At 44.3% G+C, this 23,508-nt stretch overlaps 1 protein-coding gene across 6 annotated transcripts in view; it reads left to right on the plus strand.

Annotated features, from left to right (window-relative positions):
• Nucleotides 1–23,508, plus strand: part of SLC16A14 (solute carrier family 16 member 14) — a 73,678-nt gene that overhangs the window by 19,662 nt on the left and 30,508 nt on the right. For 2 of the 6 annotated variants that reach the window (XM_073625656.1, XM_073625657.1), the window contains exon 2: nt 8,551–8,656. The exons of 2 other annotated variants lie outside the window; for them this stretch is intronic. Coding sequence is in view for 1 of the 4 variants with exons in the window: in XM_073625654.1 (XP_073481755.1) it covers nt 268–279 (12 nt within the window). In the remaining 3 variants the exon portion in view is untranslated. Of the gene's footprint in view, nt 1–105; nt 280–332; nt 470–8,550; nt 8,657–23,508 lie in introns of those variants that run through there. 2 more of the 6 variants (XM_073625654.1, XM_073625658.1) reach the window with 2 other exon arrangements.

The following is a 23,508-nucleotide window of genomic DNA, read 5'->3' on the forward strand; positions in this document are numbered from 1 at the left end:
TGAACATTAAAATGCCAACATTTAAGACTATTACTGTGGACTTTGCATCTTGCTGACTTTGCCTTGCTAGCATTAATATCTACACCCTGGTACTGCTTCCTCAGACTTATTATACAATGTGTAAATTCCAGCAAAGTGCCTTGTGTCAACTATTGTCCATGTCCATCCCAAAACTGGGAGGATTCTGACATACTTCATCACAAGCTGCTCACTCTTCAATCAGTACATGTAAGATGACCAGACCAGCCTCTGAGCTCATTCCATATTATGCAGCCTCAGGTAAGTCATTGGTCAGAAATGTTCTAATGTTTTCAGCAGTAATAGTTCTTAATTTGTTTTTGGCTCAATAGAAAAAGAGCGCTAGGTCCAATCTCTGTTGGCGGCATCTTCTCAGTCCAGGATGATGCTTATTTGCATAAACTGAACGCAGTGCTACAAGAATGCAATACAGATAATTGTCTGTGCGAAGGTCAGTACAGGTGGCAATATTTTATGGAAAGTGTTGGGTCTATTATTGGATTATTGGATTTGCATAGTTGTATGGTTTCATATAGGCAGCATTTCCATAATTCAAGGTGCACTGCTATATACATTAGATGGATAGATAGATAGATAGATAGATGGATAGATAGATAGATAGATAGATAGATAGATAGATAGATAGATAGATAGATAGATAGATAGATAGATAGATAGATAGATAGCTGACATACTGTGCAGAGATGTAGGTCTGTTATATATTTCCTCTTCTAGGATTATTGAGCAGTAGTAGAATGTTGTACCATGTTAAACATTAATTAACCACTTAAGGACCGAGCCTCTTTCTGAGATTTGGTGTTTACAAGTTAAAAACATTTTTTTGGCTTGAAAATTACTTAGAACCCCCAAACATATTTTTTTTTCTAACAAACTAGAGAATAAAATGTTGCAATACTTTCTGTCACACCGTATTTGCACAGCGGTCTTACAAGCGCACTTTTTTTGGAAAAAATAGACTTTTTTATTAATTAAAAAATAAGACAACAGTAAAGTTAGCCCAATTTTTTTATATTGTGAAAGATAATGTTACGCCGAGTAAATTGATACCCAACATGTCACACTTCAAAATTATTCTTCTCGTTCTGCCGATCGCGGCAATACCTCACATGTGTGGTTTGAACACAGTTTTCATATGCGGGCGCTACTCACGTATGCGTTCGCTCTGCACGCAAGCTCGGCGGGGCAGGGTGGGTTTAAATTTTTTTTTTCTTATTTATTTTACCTTTTATTTTTTATTTTTACACTGTTCTTTTAAAAAATGGTGTCACTTTTATTCCTATTACAAGGAATGTAAACATCCCTTGTAATAGAAAAATAGCATGGCAGAACATAAAAGACTTCAGATCTCATATTTACACTAAAATGCAATAGATAAAAAAAAATAAAATAGTCATTTAAAAAAAAAAAAGTTGCTTTAAGAGCTATGGGCGGAAGTGACGTTTTGACGTCGCTTCTGCCCTGCAATGGTATGGAGACGGGTGGGGGCCATCTTCCCCTCACTTGTCTCCATACCAAGCCAGGGAGAGGCCCCGATCGCCTCCGCCGCTACCGACGGTTCTGGTAAGTGATGGAGGGCACCGGAGAGAGCGGTGGGGGGGGGCTCTCTCCCGCTGCCGATAAAAGTGATCTTGCGGCGAATCTGCCGCAGAGACCACTTTTATCTGAAACCGGACCGCTCACTGAAGAAGAGGTTACCGGGGTTATGGTAGCTAGCTGCTGCCATAACAACGATATCCCTCTTCAAAATGCCGGCGTATATCGGCGTGAGCTGGTCCGGAAGTGGTTAAGAAGAAAAGTTTGAAGTTCGAAGCTGTATTAAACCCAAAACCAAAGGTTTTCTACATTGCAGCTTACCAATTCTTAGATGTGGTGGCAGCATCAGTTTACATTTTTCCTTTATTTGAACCTATTGATCAGCCATCAAGTCTGTTATTTTTCAACTTCCTTTAACAGACTAAGCAATGGTATAAAAGAGGCAGTTAGAGGAATGAGACAAAACATTTACAATGGTCAGCTATTTTTCATTACATGAAACCGTTATACCTAAAGGAAAGAAAAAAATAGCTGTAACTGCCTAATAAGTGTTAGCTGGAGTTCATTTTTAGTTTGTTAATCAAGTCCATGTAAATGTGTTAGTACATCTAATACTATCTTCTCCCCAGAATGACAATGCCGCTGTCCAAGGGTGTCTCTGTTGCTCCTCCATCCAGAGTGGGGATACCAGAAGGGCCTATTCACACCAGATGCGGTAAGACTGCATTGGGTGGCTATTCCAGCGCAGTCCTACTGCAAGTGGCCAGTTCAAACCACCATGTTGCAATTGAGAATAAGTACAGCATGCAGTATTCTTTTTAGTGTAGTGCAGTGTTAGGCATTCCACGGCCTCACACCATGTTGCAGCCAATATAACCTAATGAAATGTCACTGTTTGACATTTCAGTAAAGTTTGTTTAAAAAAGTACACAGTGTGATACATTGCGTTCAGCGCATCAACACTTCTGTCATCCAACTGCACAACAGCGGCTGGGTTCTAGCGCAGCCGCTGTTGTGAACCAGGCCTAAGACAGGAAATTTGTTACTGACTGGATTACCAGTTGAAAATAAAGGGAAAAAAAGCCTAAAAAAGAATACAAATGCAGCCACCGCATTTAAGGACTGTAGGCCCAATATATTACATGATTGTTTTTGGGTTTAATACCGCTTTAAGAAGTTTAAGTGATTCCCTTTATTGGCTAATTATATATATTTAAGACAGAAAAAAACAGTAACCTGTAGTGACAATTTCTTTTACTGATTTGCCTGTACTGCCTTGATGAAATTATAATGATATATGTTGTTGCTCTGGGTTACTACACATTGGAGTTCAGCTTCACTGTGACTGAGGAGGCTGTCTCAGAACTGTGCTGAGGATCAGTATCATTGTAGTTGAAGATTTTGGAGCAAGAGTGGTGTAAAGATGACAGGTTCCCTTTAAAGTCCAATGAGATGAAAAATGTTATGAAAGTTGTCTGTCTTTAGCTAATTGTTGGCAGCGTGGGATTTCTTTTGACTCATTCTTTCTTCTTTGCTCTATTTCATCTGCAATTGGTTTCCCAATGTTGTCTGTTATAGTTCTTTCTGATCTTTTACACTGGTAACCAGACATCCTAAGATTGCAGGACACACACTGGTGGCTGTGCCATAGGGCAATGTCTTAAACAGGAACTCCAGTCTCCCAAAAAACATTTTAAAGTCAGCAGCTACAAATACTTCAGCTGCTGACTTTTAATATAAGGACACCTACCTGCCCCCGGATCCAGCCATGTCCACATCCAAGCCAATTCTTCAATCGGCTTCAGGTGCAGGCACCGGCATCTTCACCACAGCCGACTTCAAACTGCGTGAGCCACGCTGCACTTTGTGATTCAGCCCGCAGTCTTCTTGGACCTGTGATATGTCCCAGAAGGAGCAGGGGGGCAAACTTCCTCTCAGATCGCCGTGGGGTACCTGTGCCCCCCTCCAAAAAAAAGTGCCAAATGTAAAGGAGGAGGGAGTTGGAGAAGGAAAAGCAGACCTTCACCTTTTGAGTGAAGTTCCACTTTAAGCTGAACATACATAAGTAGGTTTTCGGACAAATGTTTGTACAAATATTTATACAAACATTCACATGAAATTTGTCAGTATATTTGATGATTTGACAAATGTCATTCAATGGCGCTTCAAAATTTTGTTTGCTTTTGACATTCGACTTTGGAATGAATGGGCTTTCCTGAATGAAAACTATAATCACTGTTAGAAATTGGTTCATTTGATAAAAAAAATTCCATCCTGCTCCTTCCAATTTTCTTGTTACTGCAGTCAAAAAGGACATCGATTGGACTCCATTAACAACTGGAAAATCAAACGAGCGTTCTTAAAACAAAAACTTTCAAATGAAATTCTGCTAGTGTATTGCCAGCTTACATTTTTAGGTACACCTGTTTAATTGCTTGGTAACACAAATTGCTAATCAGCCAATCACATGGCAGCAACTCATTGCATTTAGGCATCTAGATGTGGTGAAGATGACTTGCTGAAGTTTCAAACCAAGCTTTAGAATGGGGAAGAAAGGGGATTTAAAGGGGTTGTAAAGGCAGAAGGTTTTTTTTTAACTTAATGCATTCTTCGCATTAAGATAAAAACCCATCTGTGTGTAGCAGCTCCCCTAATACTTACCCGAGCCCCATTTCTATCCAGCGATGTCCACGAGTCCCTCGGCAATCTCCCTAGTGATAGGTTGAGACACAGCAGTGCTGCTATTGGCTCCTGCTGCTGTCAATCAAAGTCAGTTAGCCAATCAGGAGAGAGAGGGGTGGGGCCGAACCACAGCTCCGTGTCTGAATGGACACATGGAGCTGCAGCTCGGCTCGGGTGCTCCCATAGCAAGCTGCTTGCTGTGGGGGCGCTTGACAGGAGGGGGGGGCCTGGAGCAGCAAAGAATGACCCAAGAAGAGGAGGATCCTAGCTGCCCTGTGCAAAACCACTCCACCGTGCAGGTAAGTATAATATGTTATTTAAAATAAAATAAAAAAAAAAAAAACTTTACAATCACTTTAAGTTAATTTGACCGTGGCATAGTTGTTGGTGCCAGACGGGTTAGGTCTGAGTATTTCAAAAACTACTGATCTACTGGGGATTTCATGCACAACCATCTCTGCGGTTTACAGAGAATGGTCTGAAAAAGAGAAAATATCCAGTGAGCGGCAGTTGTGTGGATGGAAATGCTTGTTAATGCCAGAGGTCAGAGGAGAATGGGCAGACTGGTTTGAGATGATATAAAGGCAACAGTAACTCAAATACCCACTCGTTACAACCAATGTATGCAGAATACCATCTCTGAATGCACAACACATCACACATTGAAGCAATTGGGCTACAGCAGCAGAAGACCACACCAGGTGTCACTCCTGTTAGTTAAGAACAGGAAACTCATGCTACAATTCGCACAGGCTCACCAGAATTGGACAATAGAAGATTAGAAAAATGTTGCCTGGTCTGATTTCAGCTGCGACATTCAGATGGTAGGGTCAGAATTTGGCGTAAACATCATGAAAGCATTGATCCATTCTGCCTTATATCAACAGTTCAGGCTGGTGGTGTAATGGTGTGGGGGATATTTTCTTGCCACACTTTGGGCCCCTTAGTACCAATTCAGTGTTGTTTAAACATCACGGCCTACCTGAGTATTGTTGCTGATCATGTCCATCCCTTTATGACTACAGTGTACCCATCTTCTGATGGCTACTTCCAGTAGGATAATGCACCATGTCACAAAGCTCAAATCATCTCACCACTGGTTTCTTGAACATGACAATGAGTTCACTGTACTCCAGGGGCCTCGGCAGTCACCAAATCTCAATCCAATACTGCATGCGCAGTAACGTGATTGCGCCGCCCGGTGCCATTTTTTAAAAGATCGAGAGTCTAGACCAAGGTGGCCGGCGACTGTGCAGTGCACTCGTCATAGGCGAAGCCGCGGAGGAGCCGAGCAGCCAGTGACGGTGAGGAGGATACTGAGGTGGAGGAGGAGAGTTAAGCTGGGGGGATATCCATAGTAAAAAGGGGGACAGAGAGAGAGAGGAGGACATTACTGGGAGCCCCAGGAGGCAGAAGCCATGCCATGCAGGGGACAGAGACTGATGTGGTCTGTCCACCATCCATCATATTACTTCTCCAGTCCACATCAATCATCAGTGTGCTGTGTCCTCCTGTGCCCCTTTCACCTCTCCACAGGTCAGGGCAGCACTGTGCTGCCCTGACCTGTGGGGAGGTGAAAGGAGCACAGGAGGACACAGCACACTGATGATGTGGAGAAGTAATATGATGGTGGACAGAGAAGCTACTGTGAGGGTGTGAGGAGGACACTATCATGTCCGCAGCCTCTGTCCACCTGCTGTGGTATATCTGCAGCCTCTGTCCACCTCCTGTGGTATGTCCGCAGCCTCTGTCCACCTCCTGTGGTATGTCCGCAGCTTCTGTCCACCTCCTGTGGTATGCCGACAGCCTCTGTCCACCTCCTGTGGTATGTCCACAGCCTCTGTCCACCTCCTGTGGTATGTCCGCAGCTTCTGTCCACCTCCTGTGGTATGCCTCTGTCCACCTCCTGTGGTATGTTTGCAGCCTCTTTCCACCTCCTGTGGTATGTTTGCAGCCTCTGTCCACCTCCTGTGGTATGTTTGCAGCCTCTGTCCACCTCCTGTGGTATGTTTGCAGCCTCTGTCCACCTCCTGTGGTATGTTTGCAGCCTCTTTCCACCTCCTGTGGTATGTTTGTAGCCTCTTTCCACCTCCTGTGGTATGTTTGCAGCCTCTTTCCACCTCCTGTGGTATGTTTGCAGCCTCTGTCCACCTCCTGTGGTATGTTTGCAGCCTCTGTCCACCTCCTGTGGTATGTTTGCAGCCTCTTTCCACCTCCTGTGGTATGTTTGCAGCCTCTTTCCACCTCCTGTGGTATGTTTGCAGCCTCTTTCCACCTCCTGTGGTATGTTTGCAGCCTCTGTCCACCTCCTGTGGTATGTTTGCAGCCTCTGTCCACCTCCTGTGGTATGTTTTCAGCCTCTTTCCACCTCCTGTGGTATGTTTGCAGCCTCTGTCCACCTCCTGTGGTATGTTTGCAGCCTCTGTCCACCTCCTGTGGTATGTTTGCAGCCTCTGTCCACCTCCTGTGGTATGTTTGCAGCCTCTTTCCACCTCCTGTGGTATGTTTGCAGCCTCTGTCCACCTCCTGTGGTATGTTTGCAGCCTCTGTCCTTCTCCTGTGGTATGTTTGCAGCCTTTACTTGCCATTGAGTCAGAACTTTTAAATACTTTGTCCTACGAAGATATTATCGATGAGTTTGCCAAAAGAAAAGTTAGAACTAAAAAATTGTAGGGAGTTTCTTACTGCTATAATCTTTAAAAGGCATTTTCTGCATTACAGAGTATTTTCAGTCTGTACAATTAAAACCAGTTATTTTTAGTGTTCTCGTGTGTGGAGATATGTTTTTGATTGATCTATTGTAGCAGTCATCAATAAAGGATGAGAATAGTGGTGTGTTTGTGTGTCTGTGTGTGTGTGTGTGTGGGGGGGGGGGGGGGGGGCGGCATTGAAGGACCCGGCCTTGGGGCATCAAACGGAGTAAATCCGGGCCTTGCTGGAGGGCAACATTCTGCAACAACTTCATGCCCTATGTTGCAAGTTATGTTCACTCCTACTTGCTCCAAAGCCAGCCACATATGGGACTGGGACAGCAAAAGGACCATTCTCAGATTTATAGTTGTTTGAATGAGCAAACTCTATTAGGCATTACATATTGTTCCAGTTTACTATCTATTGTAATCTTTATCAAATATAATTCTGTTGCAGATATCAATAAATATTACAAGTTATGCTGGTTATAGTAGCCTTTGTATTCCAAAAGACAGTTTTTATCTTTCAGTGTTCCTGTCTTTTATGTGTCTGTTCACAGACAGTTTGTAACAGTTTGTATACTATATACATTTGTTGTATCAATTTGCATACTATGTACTTTTTGCCCTTTTGTTACCTTGCTAATCTGATTGTGTTGCTGTAATTTTTGGAAGAGTCAAACTGCATGTGTGATCCTGTACTTAATGTATGTCTGATGTATATATGGACCTATAAGAATGTCAAGCTGGCAAAATTAATATGTGACTGACTGCAGATCCTTGTGGACTTTAATCCTGTTCACTTTTAGAATATTTACACACAGTTCTATAGCTGGCCTTATTCCACCTGTTCTTGTCTCGTCTTATAATTATAACAGGAATTATCATTCTTGAAGAGAATTGTTTTCTAAAAGGACATTTCACAATTTTATTTGGTCTCAGTGTGCTTGTGTGGATGTACAGGACAATAAACCTAGTTATACCATCCAAAGGGAAATTTATCAGGAGAAATCTACAAATAATCTGTCTGAATGTTGATGAGAACACAAGTTTATAGGACTGCATAATACTTACAATGGCCATAAACAGGCAGATCCGTCTAAAATTATTATTTAAAAGCTAAACACATTGCTTAGTGCTTGTAGCAACTTCTGCATTTGAGGTTATTCTATCCAGCTTAGAATCTTCTTCCCAGCAATATTTTTCTAAAATGATACCATTCATGTAAGGAGAATGATCACATTGTTATATTATCATTATTTTATAGGATTTTTATAGCGCCAACATTTTGCACAGCACTTTACAAAACATAGGCAGACAGTACACTTACAATACAATTCAATCTGAGGGGATCAGAAGGTCTTGTTTCTGAGAGCTTACTATCTAAAAGGGAAGGTAATAGATGTAAAGGATGTGCTAATGAAAATGTAAAAATACAGTTTATTAGGTGAGATTGGTTAAATTTCCTTTTTTTATTCAATCTCTTTTTATTAGTTTTATAAACATATTATACAAATATATGTACATTCATATACCGTACTTTATAGCTATAAATAATGTCCTGTGTCCCTGACAAAAGACAATAAAAAGATAAACTTCCTTTAAGAAACGGTCTGTCGGTGATTGCTTAAAGGCGAAAAGAGAAGAAGATTATTAAACAGATTGGCGTAGGAGTTCCAGAGGATGGGAGAGTGTCTGGAAAACATCTGAAGGTGAGCATGGGAGTGATGGAGTTAGAGAGCAGGATATTTTGGAAGGAGTCGAGAGGACAGTTTGGTTGATATTTTGAGAGGAGGTTGATGATTTAGCTCGGGGTTACGCATTTGGAGTTATTATTGTGGTGTTTACCTTGACCACTTTCTAGTGTTATGATACTTTGACTAACAATTATTCAATCATGCAACACTGTGGGGGAGATTTACTAAAACTTGACCGTGCAAAATCTGGTCCAGCTCTGCATAGAAACCAATAAAATTTCAGGTTTTATTATCAAAGCTGAATTTAGAAGCCGATTGGCTACCATGCACAGCTGCACCAGATTCTGAGTGCACCAATTTTAGTACATCTCCCCATGAACTCCAATAAATTTGATATCATTCACCAGTTGGAGCTTTCTTTTGGTGCAATTTAGTACAGGCATACCCCACTTTTAAGTACACAATGGGGTTCATTTACTAAAGCTGGAAAGTGCAAAATCAGGCTCACTTCTGCATAGAAACCAATGAACTTCTAACCTCGGCTTGTTCAATTAAGCTTTGGTAATAAAACCTGGCAGGGGCAGATCCAGAGCCTAGTCTCGGGAGGGGCACTGTCAGAACATTTTTGGGGGGGTAAATTTATCAGGGAAATGGCTGGTGTTAGCGCTTCAATCATCCCAGCACCATGGTTGTTATTAGGGCCCAAACAACTAATCGATTAATCGACAACTAATCGATTATGAAATTAATTGATTCATATTTTCATAATCGATTAATCGGCCAGTAACATAATGGGGTTAAAAAAGCTAAAATTAGCCCTTATAGTACAAAAAGCGCAAATAATATCTACTGTAAACATTACTTTCACTGTTGCACAGTAAAAAAACGAAGGGCTAATTTTTTTTTTTATCTCCATTATGTTACTAAATGTCTTATGCCTGGTTCCCACCCATGTGTTTTCTTGGTTCTTTTTGCAGAAATGCACTACAGTTCATTTAACATTCACATCTATGCTTTTTTCAGCTGCTGTGTATTTGGAAAGGGTCAAGGACCTTTTTCAATGCAAAACGGTGCTTTTTTGGTTCAATATACTTCAATGGAGAAGCTGCAGAAAAGCATGTAATATTACAGTTCTGTTTGAAAATCTGAAAAACAGTCTAGAACTTTTCTTTTTCTTTTAATAAAAAAATTTGATCTGAGTCTGATGATATTTACAAGATTCAACCTCTAATAGTATATAGAGTACATCTCTTCTGTCTGTTATTCTCAGAGTGGATTAAAGATTTTACTCCCTAACCATATAGTTGGTTATTTTATATTTACCCCTGCGTATAAGATATTTAGGAATAAATGTCCTTTTTTTAAACTTTACATATTAACTAAATTATACACCACACTTTTTCTTAGGGTTGTTAACCGATTAATCGAAACAATAATCGGCCAACTAATCGATTATGAAAATAATCGTTAGTTGCAGCCCTAGTTGTTATGGTGTCAGGACGATTGAAGCTCATTATTACTATTATTACATTGTTATAAAAAATGAAATGGTTCAACTCACCATAATGCAGAATCAGTGGGAGCCCCGAGTGTGTCACCTGCCACATGTTGCAGATTGTCACTTGCCACATCGCCTGTCACCAGATGCAGATTGTCACCTGCCACGTCCCATGCCACACATTGCAGATTGTCACTTGCCACATCACTTGCCACTTCCCATGCCACACGTTGCAGATTGTCACTTGCCACGTCCCATGCCACACATTGCAGATTGTCCCTTTCTACATCACCTGTCACCAGATGCAGATTGACACTTGCCACGTCCCATGCCACACATTGCGGATTGTCACTTGCCACATCGCCTGCCACCAGATGCAGATTGTCTCTTGCCACGTCACCTGTCACCAGATGCAGATTGTCACTTGCCACGTCCCATGCCACACGTTGCAGATTGTCACTTGCCATGTCACTTGCCATGTCCCATGCCACACGTTGCGGATTGTCACTTGCCACATCGCCTGTCACCAGATGCAGATTGTCACCTGCCACGTCACCTGTCATCAGATGCAGATTGTCACTTGCCACGTCACCTGTCACCAGATGCAGATTGTCACTTGCCACGTCCCATGCCACACATTGCAGATTGTCACTTGCCACGTCACTTGCCACGTCCCATGCCACACATTGCAGATTGTTACTTGCCACATCCCATGCCACACATTGCAGATTGTCACTTGCCACATCACTTGCCACGTCCCATGCCACACATTGCAGATTGTCACTTGCCACGTCACTTGCCACATCCCATGCCACACGTTGTAGATTGTCACTTGCCACGTCCCATGCCACACATTGCAGATTGTCACTTGCCACATCCCATGCCACATGTTGCAGATTGTCACTTGCCACGTCCCATGCCACACGTTGCAGATTGTCACTTGCCACATCGCCTATCACCAGATGCAGATTGTCACCTGCCACGTCACCTGTCATTAGATGCAGATTGTCACTTGCCATGTCACCAGATGCAGATTGTCACTTGCCACGTCCCATGCCACACATTGCAGATTGTCACTTGCCACGTCACTTGCCACACATTGCAGATTGTTACTTGCCACGTCCCATGCCACACATTGCAGATTGTCACTTGCCACGTCCCATGCCACACATTGCAGATTGTCACTTGCCACGTCACTTGCCACGTCCCATGCCACACGTTGTAGATTGTCACTTGCCACGTCCCATGCCACACATTGCAGATTGTCACTTGCCACGCCACTTGCCACGTCACATGCCACACGTTGCAGATTGTCACTTGCCACGTCCCATGCCACATGTTGCAGATTGTCACTTGCCACGTCCCATGCCACACGTTGCAGATTGTCACTTGCCACGTCCCATGCCACACGTTGCAGATTGTCACTTGCCACGTCCCATGCCACATGTTGCAGATTGTCACTTGCCACGTCACCTGTCATCAGATGCAGATTGTCACTTGCCACGTCCTATGCCACACGTTGCAGATTGTCACTTGCCACGTCCCATGCCACATGTTGCAGATTGTCACTTGCCACGTCCTATGCCACATGTTGTGGATTGTCACTTGCCTGCTATAATTGTCTCTTGCTGTGCCCCAGAGTCAGGCAGCAGATTACCATCAAACAGCAGAGAGATGATGTAATCTCTCTGCTGCCACAGCTGCCTGCACACTGCACAGTGAGGGCGGAACTGCAGGGATGCAGGGCGGGCGCCGGGCGGTGAGAGAGGATGTTATCTCTCTGCTCCCCCACCCGCCGGCTCCCTAAATTGGCTAGCAGCCCGCTCTCACACTATCACCGAGCTGCACAGCTGCTCACCAACCAAGCCACCCAGCCCGTCCGCAGACCCGCCCGCTGTCTCTCAACAACCGAGCCGCCCGCTGTCTCTCACCAACGGAGCCGCCTGTGCTCTCAGCCGCAGAGCCGCCTGCTGCCCACTCACTCACCCGCATTCTCGGAGGGGGCAACTGCCCCCTTGCCCCCCCCCCCGATCCGCCTCTGAAACCTGGAAGCTCATTGGTTTCTATGCAGAAGTGAGCCTGATTTTGCACTTTCCAGCTTTAGTAAATAAACCCCAATGTGTACTTAAAAGTGGGGTATGCCTGTAATCACTGCCAGGACAGCACAAGCACCCCCAAAATGGCCCATTTTTGGAAAGTAGACTCCCAAAGGTTAACTCATAACTTTTGACACAATTATTTTGGAAATCAAGAAATAACTGGTTGATGGAGGACAGACTGGAGTTTTTGTTAATTGATTTAAACCCAGTATGTTTTATGGTTGAATAATTCACATATGGTGACAGAATCTGTAAACACTGTGGAATAAAAAGGTTGCCTTGACGTTTGTTGGGATAAGATATCAGCTGTACAGTGCAATGTTTTCAATGAGAACCATTTCATAGGCTTGCCTTGTGAAAAGGAACAATAACGCACAATTATTGTGTAGCACTGGAAAGCATCAGGCAGGACCTACAAATAATACCAGAAAATATGGTTTAAAAAAGTACAAGAGACCCTAGGTCTTTAGAGTAAAGCTCACAAACGCCTCATAATCCTCACAAACAATGTTATATGAATGTTATATAAGGTATGGTCAGCATTACAAACTTTAGTACCATAAATGTCTTCTAGTACAAAATATAAATATCAGCATTTTATTGGACTACAACAGACCTAGAAAGCCATCCCATGCGAGCCTACAATCAATACTATATACACTCGTGGATTAGAAAACAATAAATGTATCTTTTAAATCACTTATTCTGTGTAAGAAAACTAGATGCAAAATATTTGTTTCCTGGAAACATGCTGAAACATAGGTAAACACTTGTGTGCGGCTACATGAACAGCAGCAGCCGCTGTCAGCATGTCATTAGGTTATATAGGCTTCTGCTATTCGCATGACCCGGTCATCCTAGCCGCAAGAATCTGCTGCTGAGATCCGGAGAATGCATCTAACAGGCCTTGTAAAAGGGGCCTAATTAGTATGAAACACTCTTTAAAGATTTTATTTGGCACTAAATATAAAAGAAAAACTAGTTGGCACATAAGTATTTTTGGTGAATTAATAATGTGCCGGTTGTATGTTTTTGCCCATTGAAAGTTACATAGGGTGAAACATTTAATATTTACCATTGAATTGCGTATAAAGCTGTTTTGCACAAAAGCATTGTACAAGCTGAGATCCTAAATTAAAAATTGACTTGTAATGGTAAGTTTGCCTTATTATTTGAAACTGCTCAAAATAAGTTTCATGCCCTCAGAGTGCTCACATATGTTACACTGCTGTTGCCATTTATATACATTGGCCAACATCCAATGCTAGCGTTTTAGACATGTTTGAAGAATGACTAGACATTGTATACTGTACAGGTATAAAAAAGGAACTTGTGACTCTAAACGTGCCAAGTTTGGTCAGATTGGACATTTTTTCCCCAATTACCATTGTTAAAAGTACATATGTGTTTGAAATTAAAAAACATTATTCCAGTTGGATTTTTATTCCCAATGACCAGTTATCATAATTACAGCTATAAAGTTATAGTTGGTGTTTTTTTTTTTTGCTCTGTGTCACAGGTCAGCACAAACAGGCTACAGTTGTTACCATGAGATCCACCAGCATGCTCTCCATTGAATGTTTAGGGGGATTACTATCTGCTACTCTTCTTAATTGAACAGAGGAGAGAATGATCTTCCCATCATATTGAAAGGAAGGGTCCTAAGCAGTGGCAGCTGGTGCTATAAATTTTTTTTGGGGGGCGCAAACAAACCCCTCCAGGTCCACACTCACCACGGTCATGGTTCTCCTGATATGGCTCCCCTCCACGTCTTCGGGTTTCAAATCTTCAGTCTCCAGAAGTCAGAAACTGGAAGTGACACAATGGCGAATATTGATTCACTATTTGCTAAAATCACAAGTGGGAGGGTTTGGAGCGCAGAGCACTGAGGACATCCTAAAACAAGCCAATTAGAGCCTCTGGCTCTAATCACATGCTTGTACAAAAATTATGGACCTAACAGAAACACATTAGTCCGGTGCTCCGCACAGTGCAGTGAGTGCACACATAGAACTATTGTATTTTAACCACTTAAGGACCAAGCCTCTTTCTGAGATTTGGTGTTTACAAGTTAAAAACAGTTTTTTTGCTAGAAAATTACTTAGAACCCCCAAACATTATATATATATATTTTTTTTCTAACACCCCAGAGAATAAAATGGCGGTCGTTGCAATACTTTCTGTCACACCGCATTTGCGCAGCGGTCTTACAAGCGCACTTTTTTTGGAAAAAATACACTTTTCTGAATTGAAAAATAAGACAACAGTAAAGTTAGCCCAATTTTTTTTGTGAAAGATAATGTTACGCCGAGTAAATTGATACCCAACATGTCACGCTTCAAAATTGCACCTGCTCGTGTAATGGCAACAAACTTTTACCCTTAAAAATCTCCATAGGTCAACGTTTAAAAAATTCTACAGGTTGCATGTTTTGAGTTACAGAGGAGGTCTAGGGCTCTAACGATTGCGGCGATACCTCACATGTGTGGTTTGAAAAACGATTTCCTTTTCAGGCGCTACTCGTGTATGCGTTCGCTTCTGCACGCGAGCTCAGCGGGATGGGCGCGGTTAAAAAAATGTTCTTATTTATTTTATCTTTTATTTTTTATTTTTACACTATTCTTTAAATAGGGACTGTAGATTGTAAGCTTCTGAGGGCAGGGACTGATGTGCAATTACAATGTGTAGATTGTCAGTGCTATTTAAATACCTATAATAAATACATATATAAATAAATATTTAACCTCACAAGTTGTTATTATTAATACACAGGATTTATATAGCACCAACAGTTTGCACAGTGCTTCACAATTTAAAGGGGGACAGGGGGACAGTTCAAGACCAGACAGTTAGGAAGACCCTGCTTGTGAGAGCTTACAATCTAAAAGATGCTATACACCTTATGACATCAACATTATTTTCCCAAATGTTTAATGCTAAAAGTTGTTTTTGCGGGGCGTGTCCTGAACATGGAGCTGTGAGGACGTGTCTGGTCCGCGCTCCGCTCCCGCCGCAGCTTACCCAGCAACATACCCACGATCCTGGGCCCTGACACGGCCCAGGACATGTCACAAAGGCGGCGGAATACAGCCCACCATTCCGGGACAGAGACCACCCAACAGGGGCAGCTGGATTCCTATTTTTCCGGGACCCGCGGCAAGGCCCCGGAGAAATCCAAGATGGCGCCGGTCAATAAGACAGGGAAACAGCACGCGCCGGCACAGAAGCAAACCACGCCAGCCGCGCTATCGCCACAGCCATCACCCGGATCGGTGAGTGACTCTGTACCCCCGACATCCCCGGGATCCACTGTGTCTAGGGCAGGGGGATCGGATATTGCCGACCTTATAGAAGAGGGGGACATTAAAAAGCACATCTGGTCCCTCCCCACTAGAGAGGATTTGGAAAGATTCACAGCCAGGGTGGAAAAGGCATTCACAGAGGATATAGCACAACTCAAAGAGGACACCACACACCTGGGCAACAGAGTGGAAACTATAGAGCAAAGGCTGGATGAGGCTCTTCCCACTATGTCAGCATTGCAGCTTAGATGTGCAGCTCAGGATCAAAAGCTGGACTTATTATTGTCACAACTTGACGACTTTGAAAATCGCAGCAGAAGGGCAAACATCCGTATCCGAGGTATGCCAGAAGCAACAGCCCCCAGGGACATTATCCCTTCCCTGCAAGGCATATTCAGGGAAATCCTGGACCTACCAGATACAGAGCCCATTGAGATTGATCGTGCTCACCGAGCCCTGCGACCACCATCCCAAGACGCTGACAACCCACGAGACATAATATGCAAGTTGCATAAATACACTCTCAAGGAGCGAATAATGCAAAAAATGCGCAACAGACCTTATTTTGATTTCGACGGCGCCCACCTCTGTTTCTTCCAGGACATCTCCAGACGCACGCTGATGCAACGTCGAGCCCTAAAACCTGTCTTGCTGGCCCTCCAAGAAGCAGGCCTCACATACCGCTGGGGCTTTCCCTTTTACCTACAAGCCTTTAAAGATGGCCGTTCAGCCACCCTGCGCACCAGAGATGATCTCCCTCACTTTCTCTCTGCCCTGGGACTTGGCAAAGTTGACTTTCCGGATTGGCGAGGGGACCATGCGATGATGAACTTTCCAAACATTGAACTCCCCCAGCCCTGGACACAAATGCCCCAACGCCGGGGCCGAAGACGCAGTCGCCACCAGCAAGAGTCAGATGCCTCCCCCGGCCCCTCTGCACTGAGAGACTGATGGTAACGTCAGGATCCCGAACTGAGTCCTTACCCCCCTGTTTCGGAGGCACCCCTTATTATTAAATCACCTACAGAGCCTGGTCTCACCAGGTCCTAACAACGATCTTCTGCCTACATAAAGCTGGTCAAGGCTCTCACCCGCTTCCTGAAAAGACACAGTTGGAGGATGTTTCCAGTTCTCCTTAGCTACTAGTACTACTCTCCCCGGGCCTCCCCCAAGTATACAACTCCCCCCCCCCCCAACCCCCTATCATGCCATTTACAACAACCCCCCCCATCTACGGGTCATAACCCAGCATTTAAGAGGTGGGAGCGGGGCGGACCCCCTCTCCCTTCTCCCCTCCATGACGGCTCACGTTCCCCCAGTAGGCTGCCCATGTTTGGGCACTAATCCCATTTGGGATACCGGACCTGGACAAAATGGGTCCCCTGAAGAAGGGGGGCACATTGGGCCCAGTCTGTGCCTATATAGAACCATTGTTAGGTTCTCGTTACATTTAAATGTTGCATATGGTTATGCTGACGTTAAAGTTTGTTTTAATTTTAATTGCACTTTTAATTTTGTTTTTTCACTTTCCTCCTCTATTCTCTTCTCCCTCCCTGGCCTCTTTCTTGCTCTCCTCTTCCCTAACAGGGTCTATTCGATTGCCGTTGCCCGCTCCGGACTCCGCCCCCGGGACCGCAGCCGACCTACAACATCATTCTACAATGACAACGGTTAAGGTAATCTCTTATAATGTCCGAGGTCTCTGCTCACCCTGTAAGCGGAGCAAGCTGTGGTGGGAATTAAAAAAGACCAGGGCGCAAATAGTTTTCCTACAGGAAACACACTTTACACACCATGCCATACCAAAACTACCGACACATATCTACAGTCAGTGGTACCATAGTACCTCCCCAGTCAACAAGTCCAGAGGCACCTCCATAGCTATCCACAAAAACTGCCCCTTCCAATATTCAGACACCAGGATTGACCCCCTGGGACGATATGTCTTTCTGAAAGGGACCATAGCGGGTACTAAATACACCCTCGCCAATATCTATTCCCCCAATTCGAATCAACTGACCTTCCTTGATTCAATAATAGAGAAACTAGAGGAGTTCAGAGAGGGGTCTCTAGTTTTAGGAGGCGACTTTAATGTGAGCCCAGACCCATCCCTGGACACTTCACACAGCAAGCCCTCCCATTCACACGCATTCCTTCGGCACTTTCGAAAATCCCTTCAGATGATGGGCCTAGTTGACTGCTGGAGGACCCTTCACCCCACAGAGAGGGATTACAGTTATTATTCAGCGGTACATAACGTTTACACACGTATAGACTTGGTCTATTTTGACCGCCCGACCTTGGAGCTCCTTCAAAGCTCTTCCATAGGAAACATAACCATCTCAGACCATGCCCCGGTCCAAGCCTCTTTTATCATTCCAACAGGCTCCCGGAAAACCTGGAACTGGCGCCTTAATGAATACTTATTAGATGACCCTGTAGTGGAAGCCCAGGTCTCAGACACGATAAAAAATTACTTCCGAGAGAATAATCAAGGAGATTTGAGCGAGGGCACAATATGGGAATGCCATAAGGCCGTTGTACGAGGCGAACTTATTGCACAGGGGTCAAGACTAAAGAAAGAAAGGCAAGCTGACTATAATAGAGTTCTAAATGCACTTCAGCAGGCGGAACTTAAACACAAGGCGGGAGGTTCCTCAGATGACCTACGAGAACTAACGGAACTCAGAGACATATTCTCACGGTTGTTAGAACGACAGGCGCGTAAACAATTGCGACACTTATCCCACCGATACTACGAGCATGGTAACAAGTGCGGACGCATGCTCGCAAGAGCGCTTCGGACAAAACGGGCCCAAATGCAAGTACACAAACTTCGAACCCCTACGGGAGATATGACATTCCACTCCTCCAAGATAGCAGAAGGGTTCCGCGACTATTACGCCGAACTCTACAACCTAGATGCGAAAACTACCCATGAAGCTAAGGAAAACAGACTGACCAAACTTCGAGACTACTTATCCACCAACGGACTGCCCTCCCTGACTGAAGACCAACTAGCTGACCTAGAATCCCCTATCACTACCACGGAACTTGAGTCCACCATCAAATCTTTACCCAACGGGAAAAGCCCAGGTCCTGACGGATTTACTATAGCATATTATGCCAAATTCTCCCCGCTCCTCACGAACCACATGTGTAAATACTTCAATTCCCTAGTAAAGGGATGCAAAATCCCATCTGAAGCTCTCTTAGCACACATCTCGGTTATACCGAAGGAGGGTAAAGACCCAACTGTCCCACAGAGTTACCGCCCCATTTCCTTACTAAATACGGATGTAAAAATCCTAGCGAAAATCCTTGCAAACCGACTGAAACACCTTATCCCCCTTATAGTTCACTTAGACCAGACGGGTTTTATTGTAGGACGCGAAGCTCGAGACAACTCAATCCGTGCGATTCAACTTATACATTGGGCTAAAACTAAAGAGGTACCCCCCCCTTACCTAATACTCTCCACCGACGCCGAGAAGGCGTTCGATCGCATAGATTGGTCATATCTCAGAGAGGTCTTAACCTCAATGGGGCTGGGCCCAAATATGCTAGCTTGGATACTGGCCCTTTACTCGGAACCTAGTGCACAGGTTAGGGTTAATGGGATCCTCTCATCCAAGTTCCCGATTGGGAACGGCACGAGACAGGGGTGCCCACTCTCCCCCCTCCTCTTCGCCCTGGCCTTAGAACCACTGCTTTGTAGAGTGAGAGCAAACGCAGATATCACAGGGCTGACGGTGGGTGCTGTGGAGCACAAACTCTCAGCCTACGCAGATGACGTACTGTTTCACCTAACCAATCCCCTGGTCTCGTTGCCGGTCCTGATGCGGGAACTCAAAAACTTTGGTACACTTTCTAATTTTAAAATCAACTATAATAAATCGGAAATTCTACCTGTCAATCTGTCTTCCTCTATGACAAACAGCTTAAAAGCAACATTCCCTTTCACGTGGACTAAATCTTCTCTACGCTACCTAGGCATACAACTGACGGACAGCTTTGACACTCTATATACCACAAACTTCCCTAGACTTTTGACAGAAATTAAACAAGACTTAACACATTGGACGAAGACAGCTTTCACATGGATAGGCAGGACAAATATAATAAAAATGAACGTACTCCCCAGAATTCTTTTTTATATGCAGATGCTCCCCATACGCTTGCCCAAAACCTTTTTTAAACAAGTATCCAACTTGATCACCACCTTCATTTGGAATTCAAAGAAGCCACGAATTGCTATGAAGGTGCTGAGACGTTCGAAAAGATACGGAGGGTTGGGAGTCCCGGACTTACAGCGATACTGCCAGGCTATTGCCCTACAGAGAACTCTAAATTGGCACTTCCATGGACATTCCAAACTATGGGTGACCATGGAAAAATATATGGCGGGCAGAAACTTGTCCTACGCCCTGTGGCTCTCACGGGAACACAGGGGATTATCAGATTCTACGTCCCCATTGACGATATCTACGCTTGACACATGGGACAGAGTAAACAGAAGGTTGAACTTAGCCCCCCCTGTGTCCCCGCTGGCCCCACTGGGCGGATTCCTCTGGTTTGAACCGGGGGAACGTGCAGGTTTCTTTGAAGCCTGGGTAGATGATAAAAACGCCAGCTGTGGCAAACTACTGAGAGGTGGGAAGCTTCTGCCCTTTGAGTCTCTGGGAAATAGACCAGGTAGCCCACACCTAAATTTCTGGAAGTACAGACAATTGCACCACTTTTTTGCAGTACACGGCAACTCTATTAGGGACATCTCAACACTCTCGCCTTTTGAGGGACTGTTTATACTGGAAGAACCAGTCCCACACATGATTTCTGAACTTTATCAATTACTGGGGTCCTCGGCCTCGGCCTCTAAACCTACTTATATAAGAGCATGGGAGAAAGACCTTGGGAAGGGGTTCTCCGAGTCTCAACTAGCATGTATGTACCAATTCACACACTCCAGCTCGCTGGACTCTAAGATGCAAGAGACAAATTACAAATTATTAACACGTTGGTACAGAGTCCCATCTGACCTGGCGTGGATTTATCCTGCTAGCTCAGATCGATGTTGGCGGGGATGCGGAGGCCGAGGCACCCTCCTACATTTGTGGTGGGAGTGCCCACGAATAACGACATATTGGCGGATGATTAAGGACCAGATTAAAGATATCCTCGGAATAGAGATCCCCTTCTCCCCGGAACATTTCCTCCTGCATATCCCCCCTATACCAGTTAGTCGCTACAAAAAAAGCGCACTACCTCATTTGCTCAATGCCGCTAAACGTCTACTGCCTATCTTCTGGAAGAAAGAGCAGATACCGAGCAAAGACGAGTGGATATGCAGGGTTAATGCAATAAGGGAAGCAGAGGAATGGGTGGCAGTGGGCAAAAACACTACAGTTAAGCACACAGCCATATGGTCAATATGGCAAGTACACTTCCAAGATACTTCCTATGTACCCTCTAGCCTGGACATTTCCCTTTTAAAATTGGCGGATCCCACATTGGGCCACAGAGCCCACCCTAAATAGCTCCCACCACGGTTTCTCCTTAAGAATGAAATATAGATCGCACATGGACTCCGATGCCTTTGCCAGAACCAAGGGGCTGCCTGGGGGCGGATAGTCCGAGGTGGATGATCGGAGAAGCACGAGTGAACAAGGTTTGACCCTATCTACCCCTCCTTACCCCGCCCACTCTCCCTGCCACTCCTCCACCCTTTTTTCTACTCTTTTCTCTTCTTACCCCTACTTCCCTTACCCTATCAAGTGATATTATTTATGGCACTGTTGGTTGATTGCGCAGAGTATGGGCACCTAAACATAACTTACCGGTTAAAATTGAGGAAAAGCTGCTTTCCTGGCCGGGGAGGCCGGGGAGGCCGTGTGGGCGGAGACGGACCCGCGGCCCCGGGGGCGCGCCGGGGGAGGACAGATGGAGGCCTTGTGCCCCCCTCCTCCGGTGGGGCTCCCGGTGGTGGCGGTTCGGACGGGCCGCGGCTTACCCCTCCCCGGTCCGGAAGATCATTATTGCTCAGGTCAGAGGGTCTACGGTGGGCGAGGGCTACTGCTGGTCGCCGCCCCCGGGGACCTGTAAACCTCAATGTAGCATATACTGGTACTACCCACGAGATCAGTTCTCACGGTCTCAACAGAAATTTTAACACAGCCCGAGACTATCCCCCCCCCCCTTTTTTTTTTTCTCCCTTTTCTATGCCGTTTCCCCCCCCCCCTTTTTTTTCTTCTCTCTCTTTACTTATTTATTTTTTACTTTTACTTTATTTTATTTTAATTTACTTTTGTTAAATACAAATATGCAGATTACTGCTAATGTTGATATAGAAAAAGTCTGTCACTAACGTATTTGTACTGAACTGTATTTGTCGAGATGTGATGGACAACAATAAACAAAGTTTAAACAAAAAGTTATTTTTGCAAATTATAGCCATTTTTCAGTTAATAGCATATTTTCATTAGGGGTTTGCCATTCGTTTGCCTATCCTTTCTATAGATATTCCATCTTCAGGAAGCCGCACATTATTATTATTATTATATTAAAGTGATTGTAAAGTCTTTTTTTTTTCCTCTAAAAATAGCAAACATGTTATACTTACCTGGTCTGTGCAGTGAATTTGCACAGAGCAGCCCAGATCCTCTTCTCGGGTCCCTTTTCTGTGATCCTGGACCTTCCCTCCTGTTCAGTGCCCCCACAGAAAGCAGCTTGCTATGGGGCCTCCCGAGTCACAGCTCCATGTGCCCATTCAGACACAGAGCCTTGATTCGACCCGCCCCCTCTCTCTCCTGATTGGCTGACTGACTTTGAATGACAGCATTGGGAGCCAATGGTGCTGCTGCTGTGTCTCAGCCAATCAGGAGGAGAGTCCTGGATGGCCAAGGCACTCGTGGACGTCACTAGAGAGAGATGGGGCTCAGGTAAGTATTGGGGGGTGCTGGGGCGGCTGCTGCACACAGAAGGATTTTTATCTTAATGCAAAGAATAGATTAAGATAAAAAAACCTTCTGACTTTACAACCACTTAAAATTCCCATTAATGCCACAAAAATAAAGTTCTTTGAAGGAATTCTATAATAAAGACCTTTTTCTGTGTGTGGCATAGAAGACATCATCACACAGACTTTTCTGACCCGGAACACAAAAGCAGAGGGCTATTTGTCCTCTGGGCCTCATCAGACTTTGGGAAATACAGGGCTGTCATATAAAATGTTATTACCCAAAAATCCTGGTGAAAAGGGTTATTTAGATTAATTTCCAAGGAAGCATTTCCTGAAGTTTCCCTACCTGTACTTTATACTTCAGTCAGACATTGTTGGCATCCCTCCAGCTTTATCTGAGTTTGCTAGTAACTCATCTGAATCCACTGGTGCCAGACCAGTGAGTTTGAAACATGTATACACTTACTAAAGAGTTTATCTAGGAAACACTGTGGATAGTTATATTTTTTTTTTTTTTTTTTTTATCCAAGAAAAAGTTTTTATTGAAAAACAAGTACATACAGTCCAAGAAATCCACAGTTAAATTGTACATAGTAGCCTAATCAGGCATAGTTCCATAGAAGAATCAGACTCATACAAAAGTATAAAGTACATCCCACTGTTAGAAAATAAGATAGGAATTAATATCACTGCCTCCTACTTATGGAAATTCCAACCCTCTATCTGTAACCATCCCGAGCTCAGAGCTCCAATCAGGGTTAATGCGGGGTGCACCATGCCTTCAGCCGTTATTAAGGCGCAGTAATCTATCCATGACCAGGTCCTCCGAAGCTAACCCAGGAGTGCCTAGCCATGGCTCCCATAGTTTTTCAAATTTTCTTGAACATCCCCTGTGTTGGTATATAATTTTCTCCATTCTTAATATATGTCCTAGTGCGGTAATCCATTCCTTAACTGAGGGAGGCGTTTCAGATTTCCAGTGTACCATGATTAGCTTACGGGCCACAAAA

The sequence above is a fragment of the Aquarana catesbeiana genome, linkage group LG04 (genome assembly GCF_042186555.1).
Source record: "Aquarana catesbeiana isolate 2022-GZ linkage group LG04, ASM4218655v1, whole genome shotgun sequence".
Lineage (NCBI taxonomy): Eukaryota > Metazoa > Chordata > Amphibia > Anura > Ranidae > Aquarana > Aquarana catesbeiana.